General features: G+C 41.2%; 1 protein-coding gene across 7 annotated transcripts in view; it reads right to left on the bottom strand.

Annotated features, from left to right (window-relative positions):
* SYN3 (synapsin III) overlaps nt 1-14,782 on the bottom strand; it is a 390,200-nt gene that overhangs the window by 25,658 nt on the left and 349,760 nt on the right. For all 7 annotated transcript variants that reach the window (XM_075938194.1, XM_075938231.1, XM_025178914.2 and 4 more), the window contains one exon: nt 1,990-2,132. In XM_075938194.1, the coding sequence (XP_075794309.1) occupies nt 1,990-2,132 (143 nt within the window). The remainder of the gene's footprint in view (nt 1-1,989; nt 2,133-14,782) is intronic.

Here is a 14,782-nt window from a genome sequence, read left to right as displayed (position 1 = left end):
ATTTAATTATCTCTATGCTGGGATACTGGCCAGGGATTTTGGGTAGTTCTAATTGCCAATAAGCAGGCACATACATTTGTCTGTTTCATGTAACTGTCTCAGAGAGGTAGCTGTTTTAGTCTGTAACTAAAAATTGTTTAAAAAACAACATATTGTCATCTGAAGAAGTAGGTAGTGCCCACGAAGACTCATGATTCTCTCTCTCTCTCTGTCTCTGTGTGTATGTATATATATATATAAATTATTCTCTAAGGTGCTACAGGATCATTGCTGTTTTATAAATTTTTTCATGTAGCTGTGTTAGCACCAGGGCTCTGACCTGGGGTTTTGATAACAGAGATCCTTCAATGACAATAATGCTGGTGCTAACTAGTGCATGACAATGTTTTGGCTATCTGCATCTACTTCTCTAGAATACTGCAGCTTCATACGGGCTGGTATTTCTGGATTTTCCAGATTGTTTGCCTTTTTTTAGTCAGTTTTTTTGGTGTGAGGAGAAATTAACTGATTTATTTATACAACTTCATTTTTAATTGATGTCAAAACACTACTAGAGTTTGGGATGGGTGCTTTTTAATTTCTGCCAAGAGCATGTAGTAAATTCACTAGTTTCCACTTTTCTGACCCTTTTACTATTCCTACAGTTATCATGACAGACAAAGTTAGCCATTCTAAGACACATACATGGTCTTAGTTGGGAAGGGGTCCAAAAGTGGCATGGAACTTGAGGGTGCGTTTCTTCATTCTGGAGTTGCCACTAAGGAGATTACACTCCCAGCATGCAATGCTCTGTGTCCATCCTAGGAGCTCTTGCTGTCCTCACCTACCCTTTTGTGCTTTGTGCCCATATTAATCCCTCTAACTCAAGATGTCAGCTCCTATCTCTGTTTGATCCATGATTCCAGATTTTTTTGCCCCAGTTAATTGTTCAAGCAAGCACCTCTTTGTGCTGGGGATTGGACTCGATGATCTTTCAAGGTCCCTTCCAGTTCTATGATTCTATGGTTCTACCCATGCTGTCCCCAACACATGGGAGAAGTTCCCCGTAATCACCTGCAAAACTAATACAGTATTCACTTTCACATTTCTTCTTCAAACTCTCCTTTGCCAGGATGACTACAAAAAATTTGACCAGGGTTAAGCAGCTGGTGCACTGAGATCACTGCATGTCATGCTGACCAGTATTACTCATTGCTTCCTTGTTCTCCTCCTTCAGTCTGTCTGTACCTACTTTAGACTGCAAATTGTCAGGGGCAAAGACTGCCTTTTTGTTCTGTGTTTATACAACGGGATTGTGATCCATGACTAGGGCTTCTAGGCATTACCCCAACACAAACGATAAGAATTAAAAACAAATGATAAAATAATAATAATCTAGCACCACCCCATTTCAGTGGCAGGTTCTTACTGTGGCTGTATTATCTCATTGCAGTGTAATGAGTAATTTCCTCAATGTGGGAAGGGGGTAAAGGAGAAGGTAGGTGCAGATCAGTAAACCTAGGAAAATGCCATGGGTTGTCTCTGGCATGTACCAAAGTGGCACATGTGAAGTGGCAATATAGGCTGCCCCAACCACCTAGTTTTTAATATTTCACTTGAAACTGAAAGATTGTTTTTACTGTTCCCACTAGAGGGGGCTGAGAGATGGAGGATTTGACTAAATGGCTAGGAGAGATGGGGGAAAGCAAGTTACTGCAATGATAGGGGAGTAAATCTTATCTCCTGGTACCTGTCCAAGGCTGGTGAAAACAGGTAAAGATAGATTTACAGCCTGGGAACAAGGCACTGAGTTATGGAGGGGCTATCTGTGGCCAGAGGGATCAGCATAGGGGAGAGGTGAAAACACACCAGGGTTATTCTTCAAGGAACTTAAATCAGCCACCTATTCCAGAACAAAGCAGACACTAAATCACATTAATAAAAATATCTCTGTCCAATTATAGTCCCCCACAGCCCATTCCCAGCCCAGCCATGAGACCACACACTCACATGTAAGCTTTGTAATTGTTGCCGATTTTCTGGATTCGGATATCGTACTTGGAGTCGATGAACGTCTCAGTGGTGGCGTAGGTTTTGGCCATGGCTACTATGCTGGCCATGTCCTGGAAGTCATACTGGTTCTCAACTTTTACCTTCCATTGTAGAAATCCAGCCAACGAGTGCCGAGCACAAAAGGAACAGGAATATCTGTGAGGAGGGGTCATCTCAGTGGATGAACAGCAGAGTACAGTGGTAATTAAACAATAAGGAGAGTGAAATTGAAGAATAGACGGAAGTAGGTAGAAGGATGCTTCACCAAGGCAAACCTTAGACATATCTAGGTAACTGGCATGTCTCTTTCCTGGATGTACAAGCCCTTGGGGATCAGTAATGAGAACATATACTTATGATTAAAGGGTCCCATGGGGCTTTCCTCAGAAGGCTTCATCATGTTACACAGCTGGAATGCTCCAAAAAGGCACTGGTTATATATTTGTAGCATAACTTAATTCCAACTCTAAATTACCCTTGCTCTATTATTTACCACTAATGGTCAGATGAGAAAAGAAAACCAGGAATGACCATGAAATAGTCATTTACACCAGAAAAAAAAGCAGAGAGATGAATTTTATTTTATTTTTTGCCACTCCTGCTCTCTAGATTGCTAGCAGCTCACATTGCCCTTATCTAGTTTCCCGCTAACACCTGGCACAGGACTCCAGGCTAGACACATATAGAACAAAAGCCCTATGAGGATGATGTTCCTAGGGGAGACCACATACTGCAGGCAGGGCAAGCCAGAGGTCATGGGAGTGTATGCAGGGGAAGGTGTAGAGGGAAGGAGTTAGTGTGATGTTCAGGGGCTTGAGGGCTATACCCAAAGGGCCGCAAATTTCCTGGGAAATTAGCTTTTCAGAGTGTTATTACTTTTCAGAGTGTTATTTATTTACTGGAAATACGCTGAAACTTTCAAAAAAGAAATTCTGGAAAAAAGGAATCACTAAGTATAGAGGATGAGCAGCTGTCTACCAAGAGCCACTAAGAAGGATAGAGAAAAAAATCCTGAAGTCTCCGAATACTGAAAGAAAGAAAAAAACAACCAACCAACTCATCCCAGACAATGTCACTACCTTCATGTCACCAAACTCAGCCGTTAGTAACATACATTGTAAAAAATCTATTCTGGGTCATCAGCACAACCTAGCCAATTGAAACCCCCCAGATGATAGTGTGTGGAGATGGATGTGTTAATTTAAGCAGGTCTACAGGATCAGAGCAAAATGTGATTTTCATTGTGTTTTATTATTTATATTGTGGCATCATCCAGAGGTTTTAATCAAGGATCAGGACTCCATTGTGCAAAGCACTGTACAAACATTGAACAAAAAAATGGTCCCTGCCTTCAAGAGTTTACAAACTAAATCCATAGATGTGTGAAAAGGCCACAGTCTATGTAAACCAGTCTGAAGGAAACATGCATTGATGGTTGGAGTCTCTTTATTAAGACTGAATGAGCTATTCTAAATGTCTACCTAAAACCATGGGAAAGCAGCAACCATCCTGAGTATGAACGTATCATAGAAACATAGAATACTTGGACGGGAAGGGACCTAGAGATGTCATCGAGTAAAGTCCCCTGCTCTCATGGCAGGACCCAGTACTGTCTAGACCATGGGTTCCCATACTGGGGGGCATGAAGAAATTCCAGAGGGCGCAAGGCGACCCAGCCTACCCCCATCAAGTTTTGCTGCCCTGTTCAGTTCCTTTTTTCCTTTTTTTTTTTTGCTCAACAAGTTTTGCTGCTATTTGGGGGCGTGGGGCATGTGTGTTTTTCAAAAATCAAAAAGGGGGGTATGATGCCAAAAAGTTTGGGAACCACTGGTCTAGACAATCCCTGATAGACATTTATCTAACCTACTCTTAAATATCTCCACAGATGGAGATTCCACAACCTCTCTGGGCAATTTATTCTAGTGTTTAACCACCCTGACAGATAGGAAGTTTTTCCTAACATCCAACCTAAACCTCCCTTGCTGCAGTTTGAGCCCATTGCTTCTTGTTCTATCCTCAGAGGCCAAGATGAACAAGTTTTCTCCCTCCTCCTTATGACACCCTTTTAGATACCTGAAAACTGCTATCATGTCCCCCCTCAATCTCCTCTTTTCCAAACTAAACAAACTCAGTTCTTTCAGCCTTCCTTCATAGGTCATGTTTTCTAGACCTTTAATCATTCTTGTTGCTCTTCTCTGGACCCTCTCCAATTTCTCCACATCTTTCTTGAAATGTGGTGCCCAGAACTGGACACAATACTCCAACTGAGGCCTAACCAGCGCAGAGTAGAGCGGAAGAATGACTTCTCGTGTTTTGCTCACGATACACCTGTTAATGCATCCCAGAATCATGTTTGCTTTTTTTTTTTTTTTGCAACAGCATCACACTGTTGACTCATATTTAGCTTGTGGTCCACTATAATCCCTAGATTCCTTTCTGCCGTACTCCTTCCTGGACAGTTTCTTCTCATTCTGTATGTGTGAAACTGATTGCTTCTTCCTAAGTGGAGCACTTTGTATTTGTCTTTATTAAACTTCATCCTGTTTACTTCAGACCATTTCTCCAATTTGTCAAGATCATTTTGAATTATGACCCTATCCTCCAGATTAGTCGCAACCCCTCCCAGCTTGGTATCATCTGCAAACTTAATAAGCGTACTCTCTATGCCAATATCTAAATCGTTGATGAAGATATTGAACAGAGCCGGTCCCAAAACAGACCCCTGCAGAACCCCACTTGTTATACCTTTCCAGCAGGATTGAAAACCATTAATAACTACTCTCTGAGTATGGTTATCCAGCCAGTTATGCACCCACCTTATAGTAGACCCATCTAAGTTGTATTTGCCAAGTTTATTGATAAGAATATCATGCGAGACCATATCAAACGCCTTACTAAAGTCTAGGTATTCCACATCCATCGCTTCTCCCTTATCCACAAGACTCATTATCCTATCAAAGAAAGCTATCAGATTGGTTTCACATGATTTGTTCTTTATAAATCCATGCTGGCTGTTCCCTATCACCTTACCACCTTCCAAGTGTTTGCAGATGATTTCCTTAATTACTTGAGCCATTATCTTCCCTGGCACAGAAGTTAAACTAACTGGTCTGTAGTTTCCTGGGTTGTTCTTATTTCCCTTTTTATAAATGGGCACTATATTTGCCCTTTTCCAGTTTTCTGAAATCTCTCCTGTCTCCCATGATTTTCCAAAGATGATAGCCAGCGGCTCAGATACCTCCTCTATCAGCTCCTTGAGTATTCTAGGATGCATTTCATCAGGCCCTGGTGACTTGCAGGCATCTAACTTTTCTAGGTGATTTTTAACTTGTTCTTTTTTTATTTTATCTTCTAAACCTACCCCCTTCCCACTAGCATTCACTATGTTAGGCATTCCTTCATCAGACTTCTTGATGAAGACTGAAACAAAGAAGTCATTAAGCATCTCTGTCATTTCCAAGTTTCCTGTTACTGTTTCTCTCTCCTCACTGAGCAGTGGGTCTACCCTGTCCTTGGTCTTCCTCTTGTTTCTAATGTTTTTATAAAAAGTCCTCTTGTTTTCCTTGATTCCTGTAGCTAGTTTGAGCTCATTTTGTGCCTTTGCCTTTCTAATCTTGCCCCTGCATTCCTGTGTTGTTTGCCTATATTTATCCTTTGTAATTCGTCCTAGTTTCCATTTTTATATGACTCCTTTTTTATTTTTAGATCATGCAAGATCTCTTGGTTAAACCAAGGTGGTCTTTTGCCATATTTTCTCTTTCCTACGCAATGGAGTAGCTTGCTTTTGGGCTCTTAACAATGTCGCTTTGAAAAACTGCCAACTCTCCTCAGTTGTTTTTCCCCTCAGTCTTGATTCCCATGGGACCTTACCGATCAGCTCTCTGAGCTTACCAACATCCGCCTTCCTGAAATCCATTTTCTCTATTTTGCTGTTCTCCCTTCTACCCTTCCTTAGAATTGTGAACTCTGTGATTTCATGATCACTTTCACCCACGCTGCCTTCCACTTTGAAATTCTCAAACAGTTCCTCCCTATTTGTTAAAGTAGAAGAACAATGATGAGTTTGTTGCTAATCTGCAATTGGTGTGGTTTTTCATTTATATTAGTGTTTGTAAGTTCCAAAACAAAAATGACATCACATTCTAGTTTTGAAATTCTCTCTTACTTAGGTGAGGTACCTATTTAGGTAATTCTTAAGTACCAGAAGTGCTGAGGTGAAAGTGGATTGCAAAACTGGTTTTCCCCTTGACTGTTTCTATATAAATTATTTAAAATACTGTCACAAGGATGTGAGTTCTTAACTTCCATCATTTTGCTAAATGCTGATTATCCTCTTTCTCCTTTGTGGAGTGGAGGAGAAGTGCAATTTTGTGGCATAATTATTTATGTCTTTGAGAGAAAAAGAGTAAAGAGAGGACTCAATAATCAGGCAGAATTAAAAATAAAAAGCACATTGTCATCATTAACCATCATAAAGGAGGGACAGACTTTTTTCGTGCTTTGTAGTTTAATTTTAAATTTGAGCTATGCTGAGCAAATTGCTCAGTCACTCCCCACAGCAATGGAAAACAGGGGTGAGGTTGTGATGAAAGTGCTCAGTTGAGGTTTGATCTGGAGAGTATTCTGATAGTTTAGGATAGGGTTGCCAGGTGTCCAGTATTGAACCAGACAGTCTGGTATTTTTGTCCCCTGTCTGGTAAAATATTTCAGAAAATACTGGACACCTAAAATGTCCAGTATTTTTTTTCTCAACCAGGAGGCGAAAATCCTGGGTGCTTACTGGGTTCCGTAGGGGAGCTGTCCGGCCAGGTGCAGGGAGGCAAATGGCGGGCAGCCGCCGGCAGCCTGTTAGGACCAAAAAGCCTGAAAAGCTTTTCTTAAAGGAGGCACGCTGTTTTTTAAATTTTATTTTATTTTTTTTCCTTATCAACTTTGGTCTCCCCCCTTTTTTTCCTTAACAGAATTTTTTCCCCGGTGGTTTATTTGGCGGGGGTGGGTGGGGGGTGTTCGGTATGTTTGGATAAACCATCCGGCAACCCTAGTTCAGGAGTAGAGCTCAAGTTTTGAAAAATTGTCACATCCTCTTGGGGAATCTAGAGGCCTTTTTGTTGGTCAATATTTTTACACAGAGAACACTAGAGCCTGGACAAATGATGTGAGATGAGTTAGTCCCTCACTGAAGAGATGCTTCTCGGAGCAACCATATTGAGCAGGCCATGCACTAAATTACCACATACTGTATTCTCCTGAACCTTTTGGCAATAGAAAAATACCAACAGAAAATAGGCAATAGAAAAAAGCCATTATATAATGACCTATTTGGAGCAGTGACTCTTATGGGCTCCAAAACAAACTATGCTTGGTGGTACAGAAGGTCTTTCTAAGCTCAAGCAGAAATGACGGCATTTTATAGTCAAGTAGGTTGCGTCTAGACTGGCAAGTTTTTCTGCCAACTGTCTACACTGGCAGCTTGAATTTCCGCAAGAACACTGATGATCTCATGTAAGATTGTCAGTGTTCTTGCGGAAATGCTATGCTGCTCCTGTTCAGGCAAAAGCCCTCTTGCGCAAATGCTTTTGCGCAAGAGGGCCAGTGTAGACAACGCAGTATTGTTTTGCACAAAACCGCGTCGAGATTGGCATGGATGCTTTTCTGCAAAAAGTGCTTTTGCGGAAAAGCGTCCATGCCAATCTAGACGCTCTTTTCTGCAAATGCTTTTAACGGAAAAGCTTTTCTGTTAAAAGCATTTGCAGAAAATCATGCCAGTTTAGACGTAGCCGTAATGTTTGCCACTGAGGTGGAAAAGAGGGAAGGATTTCCTATGACAATGAGAATTAGGCCATGTCCTCTCCCTTCTCCCAACCACCTGGACTCCTGCTCAGAAATCTTGGATACAGCAGAAAGGGGGTGAACTATCTCGCATGTTCTGCAAGACAGAAGGCTATGATACCACAAGGTGATTTTATAAAGGACCACAAAATATTCATTCAACTCATTGGTTAAAAAGAAAAATACACAGGGGCTACGTCTACACTGGCCACAATTTCCGGAAAAGCCATGCAAATCAGGTAAGTCAGGATAGGGAAATCAAAAAGTAGGACATCAAAGTAGGAATAAGAGATCCTCCAGAAAAGGGCTTTATTCCGGAGGATCATGCCAGTCTAGACACTTTTTTTCCGGCTTTTCCCCAAGCCGGAAAAAAAGCGGCGGACATGTTTATTTAAATCCGCGGGGGATATTTAAATCCCCCGCGGATTTCCCTATCCTGACTCACCTGATTTGCATGGCTTTTCCGGAAATTGTGGCCAGTGTAGACGTAGCCCAGGGATTTTAACAGGAACTCAAAGTAATGAACTAAAGCAACAAAAGACAAAGAAGAATCCTTTAACAATGCTATACAAGAACAAGCAGTGATTCAGAGTGATTCTTTTTAAAGGTTATAGGAAATTATCTCCCCAGATGTCTATCCTTCCTGAGCCAACTCTTGGATTCAATTAACCTTCCTACGGAATTCTCAGAGTTTTCATAGATAAGGGAATCCCCAGAATGCCTCCTAATAAATGGCTTAGTTCCTTCTTTCCCAACAGGCACAAATCCAAAAGAAAAAACTTATTTTGTCAATTTTCTGACCCAGCCAAGGTCATTTCAGTAGTTTATCTTGGCTCAGGGTGAAGTTTGTTTAGTTCAGGTACAATTATTAGCTTTAAAACAGGTAAATAGTTACAATCTAATTAGATAGATTGATTTTCCTATCTTATTTATCAGTTCTACTACTTTATTAAGGTCCTTCTTTTACATATTTCATATTTACTTTCTCTCCCCTTTTAACTTTTTTGCTGTCACTATTGGAGTCCAATAAAATACCCATTATTTTAAAGACAGAAAGTTCAAGTCCCAGTTCAGCCAGCCTGGATGCATTGTGACACTGGGGTGATGGTGCAGGAATGCGTCACTAATGAGTCAAACACACTCAAGAGGAATACTTGACATTCCACTTAGCTGGTGGGTAATTTTGTAGCTTTTAAAATGTTGTTATGAGTTTGGGGGAGGAGGAAGTGTTTGAAAAAGAGGCAAAGGAAGCTAGAAAAAAAATTAACAGGAGCCAGTGTTCTCTTCTGCATCCTAATATCTGGATAAACCTGCATCCTAAAATGGATAAACCCAGTGTCCCTTTCATTGTGTAAATGAGTGCAAACACTAAGTGACATTAGTCTATTTGCAAAGCTGCGCTGCTTGTTTGATCAGTAATCGATTCATTCTAAAGCCATCAACTGCTATTTGCTGTGGAGTTTTGCTGACCTGTTGTGAAGAGATCTGGCCAGGGAGGTTGACAAATGTCTTTCTGAGTGAAAAGGCTCCCTGCTGAGGTCTGAAGATTCCCTGAAACACATCCTTCTCTGGCACTGATATAACTTAATACTGCTGCTGCTCTTATTACTGTAATGAATGGGGAGCTCAGCAGGACTTTTGAGGATGTACACCCATAGTAGCTACAACTCCTTTGGGGAGGGACTGCATCTTCATAGCCTGTCAATGAAACTCCTTTACTGGCCATTGCAGTGTGAACAGGGGCTAGTATTCCCTCCCTGCCAGGTAACGAGGGCTTGTCTACATGGGGATGGACACTCAGTAAAATTAATCTGAATTAACTAAAGGAGTGCATTTAAAGTAGATTAGTTAATCTGCATTAAACCCCTGTGTGGACACTCATTCAGAATTGAAATGACCTTAATTCAGTTAATTCACTTCCACTGTGAACTGGAGAAAAAGATCCTGTATTATCTCTTTTAAGTTTATATTTATACTGCAATTAGACACCCACAACTGGCCTGTGCCATTTGACTAGAGCTTGGGAGGTTTGGCCAAGGAACTGTTTAATTATAGTGTATCCTTGCAGGGTCCCAGAGCTTGGGCTCCAGCCTGAGCCCAAGTGTCTACTCCATAATTAAACAGCCCCTTAGTCCAAGCTAGCTGGCATAGGCGGGTTTTTAATTGCAGTGTGGACATACCTGATGATGTATGATGATGTATCCCTTGTACTAGCAGAGAAATGTGAATATAGCCTTCCTGAAAAGCAGGATTTCAAATGATCTAGGGAGCTGAAAAAATCAGCACTGTATTTCAATCACCCAAAAGACTTTATGGCATCAAAGAGTCAGAACACATGGTCCTTGCAACGAGGGGCATTGACCCCCTCTCTGTCCCAGCTCCAATTTCCAGGGGTAGTGTTCCCTTCCTCCCATTTCCATGCTTATATTTCCTAAGTGGTCATGGATTCCAGAGACTCAAGGTCATCACATCCTCCCTTGTCTCCAAGCTGATCACTGCAAATACCCAGTCATATTCCTCTTCCACTTTCACTAGGCATGTGGCCACACAAGCAAAGAATCTGTCAGCCAGGTACATTATTATTGTAGTAGTTCTTTACAAGAGGGAAGGGTGCATTTGATTTCTGTTTGTGACCCAACATTTATTCTGTTCCACACTTTAAACCCACTTTCTATTCTAGATGGGCTGATGAGGCCATCATCTGTGTCCATATTGAGTTTAGACTAGGGTTCAGATAAAAAATATCAGCCGAAGGCTGCGTTGGATAGGCACACAAATGTGAAGTAATGGACTTGTAATAAACAGACGAATAGATGACAGAAATCTTAATAGCTGTTCTCATGAGATTTCCACCACAAATGATGGTAGTCATGCAACCCCAAAAGAGCTTAGGATCGTTCCTCCACTTCAAAGGGCAAACATCTCACTAGTTCTCAAAAGGTTTATGCTATATTGAGAGAATTGATCCATAAGAATAACTATTCTCATAAGATTTCCTCAGATTCCTTCTCTCTCCACACACCTTCTGTCCACTTCAGGCAGCAGCAGATCTAACCTTCAGTCTAAGGCTACGTCTACACTGGCACCCTTTTCCGGAAATGCTTAAAATGGAACAGTTTTCCGTTAAAAGTATTTCCGGAAAAGCGCGTCTACATTGGCAGAATGCTTTTCCGGAAAAGCACTTTTTCCGGAAAAGCGTCCGTGCCAATGTAGACGTGCTTTTCCGCAAAAAAGCCCCGATCGTCATTTTTGCGATTGGGGCTTTTTTGCAGAAAAGAAATCTGTGCTGTCTACACTGGCCCTTTTCTGGAACAGTTTTCCGGAAAAGGACTTTTGCCCAAACGGGAGCAGCATAGTTTTTCCGGAAAAGCACTGATGATTTTACAGTAGATCGTCAGTGCTTTTCCAGAAATTCAAGGGGCTAGTGTAGACAGCTGGCAAGTTATTCTGGAAAAGCGTCTGCTTTTCTGGAATAAGTGGCCAGTGTAGACACAGCCTAAGTGTGCATCTACATAGCAGCGTTATTTTGGAATAATGGCCATTATTCTGAAATAATGCGAGCATCTATGCAGCAATTCTGTTATTCCAAAATAAATTCGAAATAATGGACAGCTTTTTCTGACTTCTGTAAACCTCATTCCACAAGGAATAACACCTATTCTGAAATAGCTATTTGGGAATAGCAATAGTGTAGACCGCTCCACTGCTGCTATTTTGAAATAGCTCCTCCCCAGGACCATTCAAAGTAATTACTCCCCAGTGCCTCCTGGGACTCTAAATCGAGGTAGCGCATCCACATTAGGAAAGACTGCCTCAAACTAATTTCCAGGCTTCCCTGTAGTGTAGATGTGCTATTTTGAACTAAGCTATTTTGGAGTATTTCCTCCAGAATAGCTTATTTCAAAATAAGCGTGTCGGGTGGACATACCCTAAATTTGGAACTGTCTTGCACATTGCTGGGGTCACCTTATAATAAATAACAATAATGATAATGGATAATAATTTATAAAATTACTCTGAATTTTCCTAGTGCCCTCAATCTTCGCTTTACAGTCAATAATGAACTAGGCTACACAGCTTCCTTCATAGCATCTCTAGCTGAAGGCCAGCCTTCGCTGCAGGTTTCAGCAATCCCAAATGCAGGCTGTATGTGCTGGATCAGACAAAGCTCTCTGTGTCCAGCGATAGGCACCAGAGCCATTTTCAAATACTGGGATGTGCCTGCTATTTTCGAGATGGGTGGTATCTCCTAACTCATGAGTCAGAGAGACTGCAATGACTGGATTATGCTGCTGTGAATGTTACATATTAAATTCTTATTTGTTCCTCATTTAGGAAAATATTTGTCTCTTGACAAACTAGGGTGATTTTTGCTCTTTTTCCTTCCTCTTAACACACTGGATTTTCAAAGCTCTCATTTTTAGAAAGTTCTATTTCCAGTTCCTGGAGAGACAAGGTGACGAGTCAACTTTCCTGATAAAAGGCCCATGGTATTTTTACATTACATAGTGGCTCTGTTTAGTTTGTGCTATATTTAAACTAAAAAAGAAATCCTTCCCATCCCATAAGAGAAAAATAACTCTAACCACATTATTATGAACAACAAGCTTTTCTTCTGCAATGCAATATATTCATCTGAGCTGTGATCAGTATTGGGAGGATGTTTTCATAATTATGGGGCTGACTTGGATCTGAAGTGTCTCTTAAACTGGTCTAATTAGAGAGGTATGTATATGAATGTTGCATAAATATGTGCTGTTTCTCTTCTGTATAAATAAATTTGGCACTTGTCTCCTTCCCATGGTCTGCTCGGGGAGATGCAAAGAGGCTTTCTGAGTGAATTTGCAGTACTGAGCTCTATTCCCGGGGCATTTCAGGGTTATGCTACTAGACAGCTGGGAGATATTCACACACTTAGTGCTTATTTCCAGTAGGCTCAGGGACAGTGTCATCTGGAGAGAGAAAGAAAGAAAGAAAGAAAGAAAGAAAGAAAGAAAGAAAGAAAGAAAGAAAGAAAGAAAGAAAGAAAGAAAGAAAGAAAGAAAGAAAGAAAGAAAGAAAGAAAGAAAGAAAGAAAGAAAGAAAGAAAATCTCTTCACACCCTCCCGTGCTTCTCAAGAGTGATATTTGCCCATATCAAGCCAGGGTGGCAATTGGCTCAGACAGCATCATACCCTGAATTGGCAGATGTCTCCATTTGTAACTGAGTGCTCACTGGCTTATTTCTGTTCTTGGGAAGACATCTCCTGTAAGGAGAGTCCATCCATGGATGTTTGGAAGAGTCCTCTGTTATTGTTGATCCTTTGCCCACCTAAAAGGAACACTGAAAAGGTTCCTCTACAACAATTCAATGGAACACCTTAGATATTCAATACTTTTGACACAGCAGTTGCACAAGCAGTGCATAGGGTTGCCAAGTGTCCAATTTTCGCCCGGACAGTCCGTTTTTTCTGATCCCTGTCCGGTAAAAAACACAGATGCTCATCAAGTTTGGTCTCCTGTTTTTTTTTTTTTTTTGGCCATGTTGGGGATTTTTGGTGAAAGCATCTGGCAAGCCTAGCAGTGCATGGAACCAGTTGGTGCAAACTTAGTGTGACAGCTGAACACAATGAGTAGGCAGCTGCTCATGAGGTTAAGGTGGTGGTCTCCTTTTCTGGAGAGGAACACAAGGCAATTATGGCAATGGGTGTATGTGCGGGTCTATAGTGTAGATGTGGGTTTGACTGTGGCTCCGGTGTCTCATTGAAGAATGCTCTTCTTCCCTGTGAGAGCCATTTTGGAATCTCTTGTTCTTGGATTTGTTAATGGAAATTCCAAATGAGGTTTTATTACAGTTCTTCCTTTCCACTCTGACATTACACACAGGCTGCGTCTAGACTGGCAAGTTTTTCTGCTTTTGCGGAAAAACTTGCCAGCTGTCTACACTGGCCACTTTGAATTTGCGCAAGAACACTGACGATCTAATGTAAGATTGTCAGTGTTCTTCCGCAAATACAATGACTCTCCCATTCGGGAAAAAACCCTCTTGCACAAATGCTTTTGCACAAGAGGGCCAGTGTAGACAGCTGAGAACCGTTTTGCACAAAAAAGCCCCAATGGTGAAAATAGCGATCGGGGCTTTCTTGCGCAAAACCGCGTCTAGATTGGCACGGATGCTTTTCCGCAAAAAGTGCTTTTGCGCAAAAGCGTCCGTGCCAATCTAGATGCTCTTTTCCACAAATGCTTTTAACGGAAAAACTTTTCCGTTAAAAGCATTTGCGGAAAATCATGCCAGTCTAGACGCAGCAACAGTGTATTAGCTCTTGACAATTCTTGCTACCACTGAGCTTATGAAGTTTTTGGTTTTGATCATAAATGCTGATGGCTACTCCTTGAGTGTCAGAGATGCCAACAGAGCTGATTCCTGATTCCTCCCATGTCCTGTTTTAGTTATGTTTTATTTTCTGTTTTAGGGATAATTTCTTGGCCTTGCTTACAAATATTGTGAGTGAATTTAGGGCTCGTGAAAATGAAGGACACACAAATGTGAAGGACTGTTTATTATATAATCCTCATGCCAGTGTTTATAATAAAATAATAAACATTTAGAATTTATACAGAACTTTATGGGATTTAGAAATACTAACCAAGTAACCCAGATAACATCAGTGACTGGTAAGTATTGTTATTCCCAGGGTTTGTTGTTGTTGTTTTTAACAGATGGAGACATTGAAGAAGAGAAGCAAAATGACTTGCTCAAAGCCACATTGTGAACCAGTGGCTGAAACCTCTGGGGGCAGGGACTGTCTTTTTGTTCTCTGTTTGTACAGGAGCTAGCAGAATGGGCCAAAGTCAATAATTAAGGCTCCTACCTCATACTGCAATATAAATACAAAAGCAACAAAGCTGGATTAACTGACTCTTGTCCCTTTGCTCATTTCTT

Source organism: Pelodiscus sinensis, chromosome 1 (genome assembly GCF_049634645.1).
Source record: "Pelodiscus sinensis isolate JC-2024 chromosome 1, ASM4963464v1, whole genome shotgun sequence".
NCBI lineage: Eukaryota > Metazoa > Chordata > Testudines > Trionychidae > Pelodiscus > Pelodiscus sinensis.
Note: the sequence above shows the minus strand (reverse complement) of the source record. Positions and strands in the feature narration are given on the sequence as shown.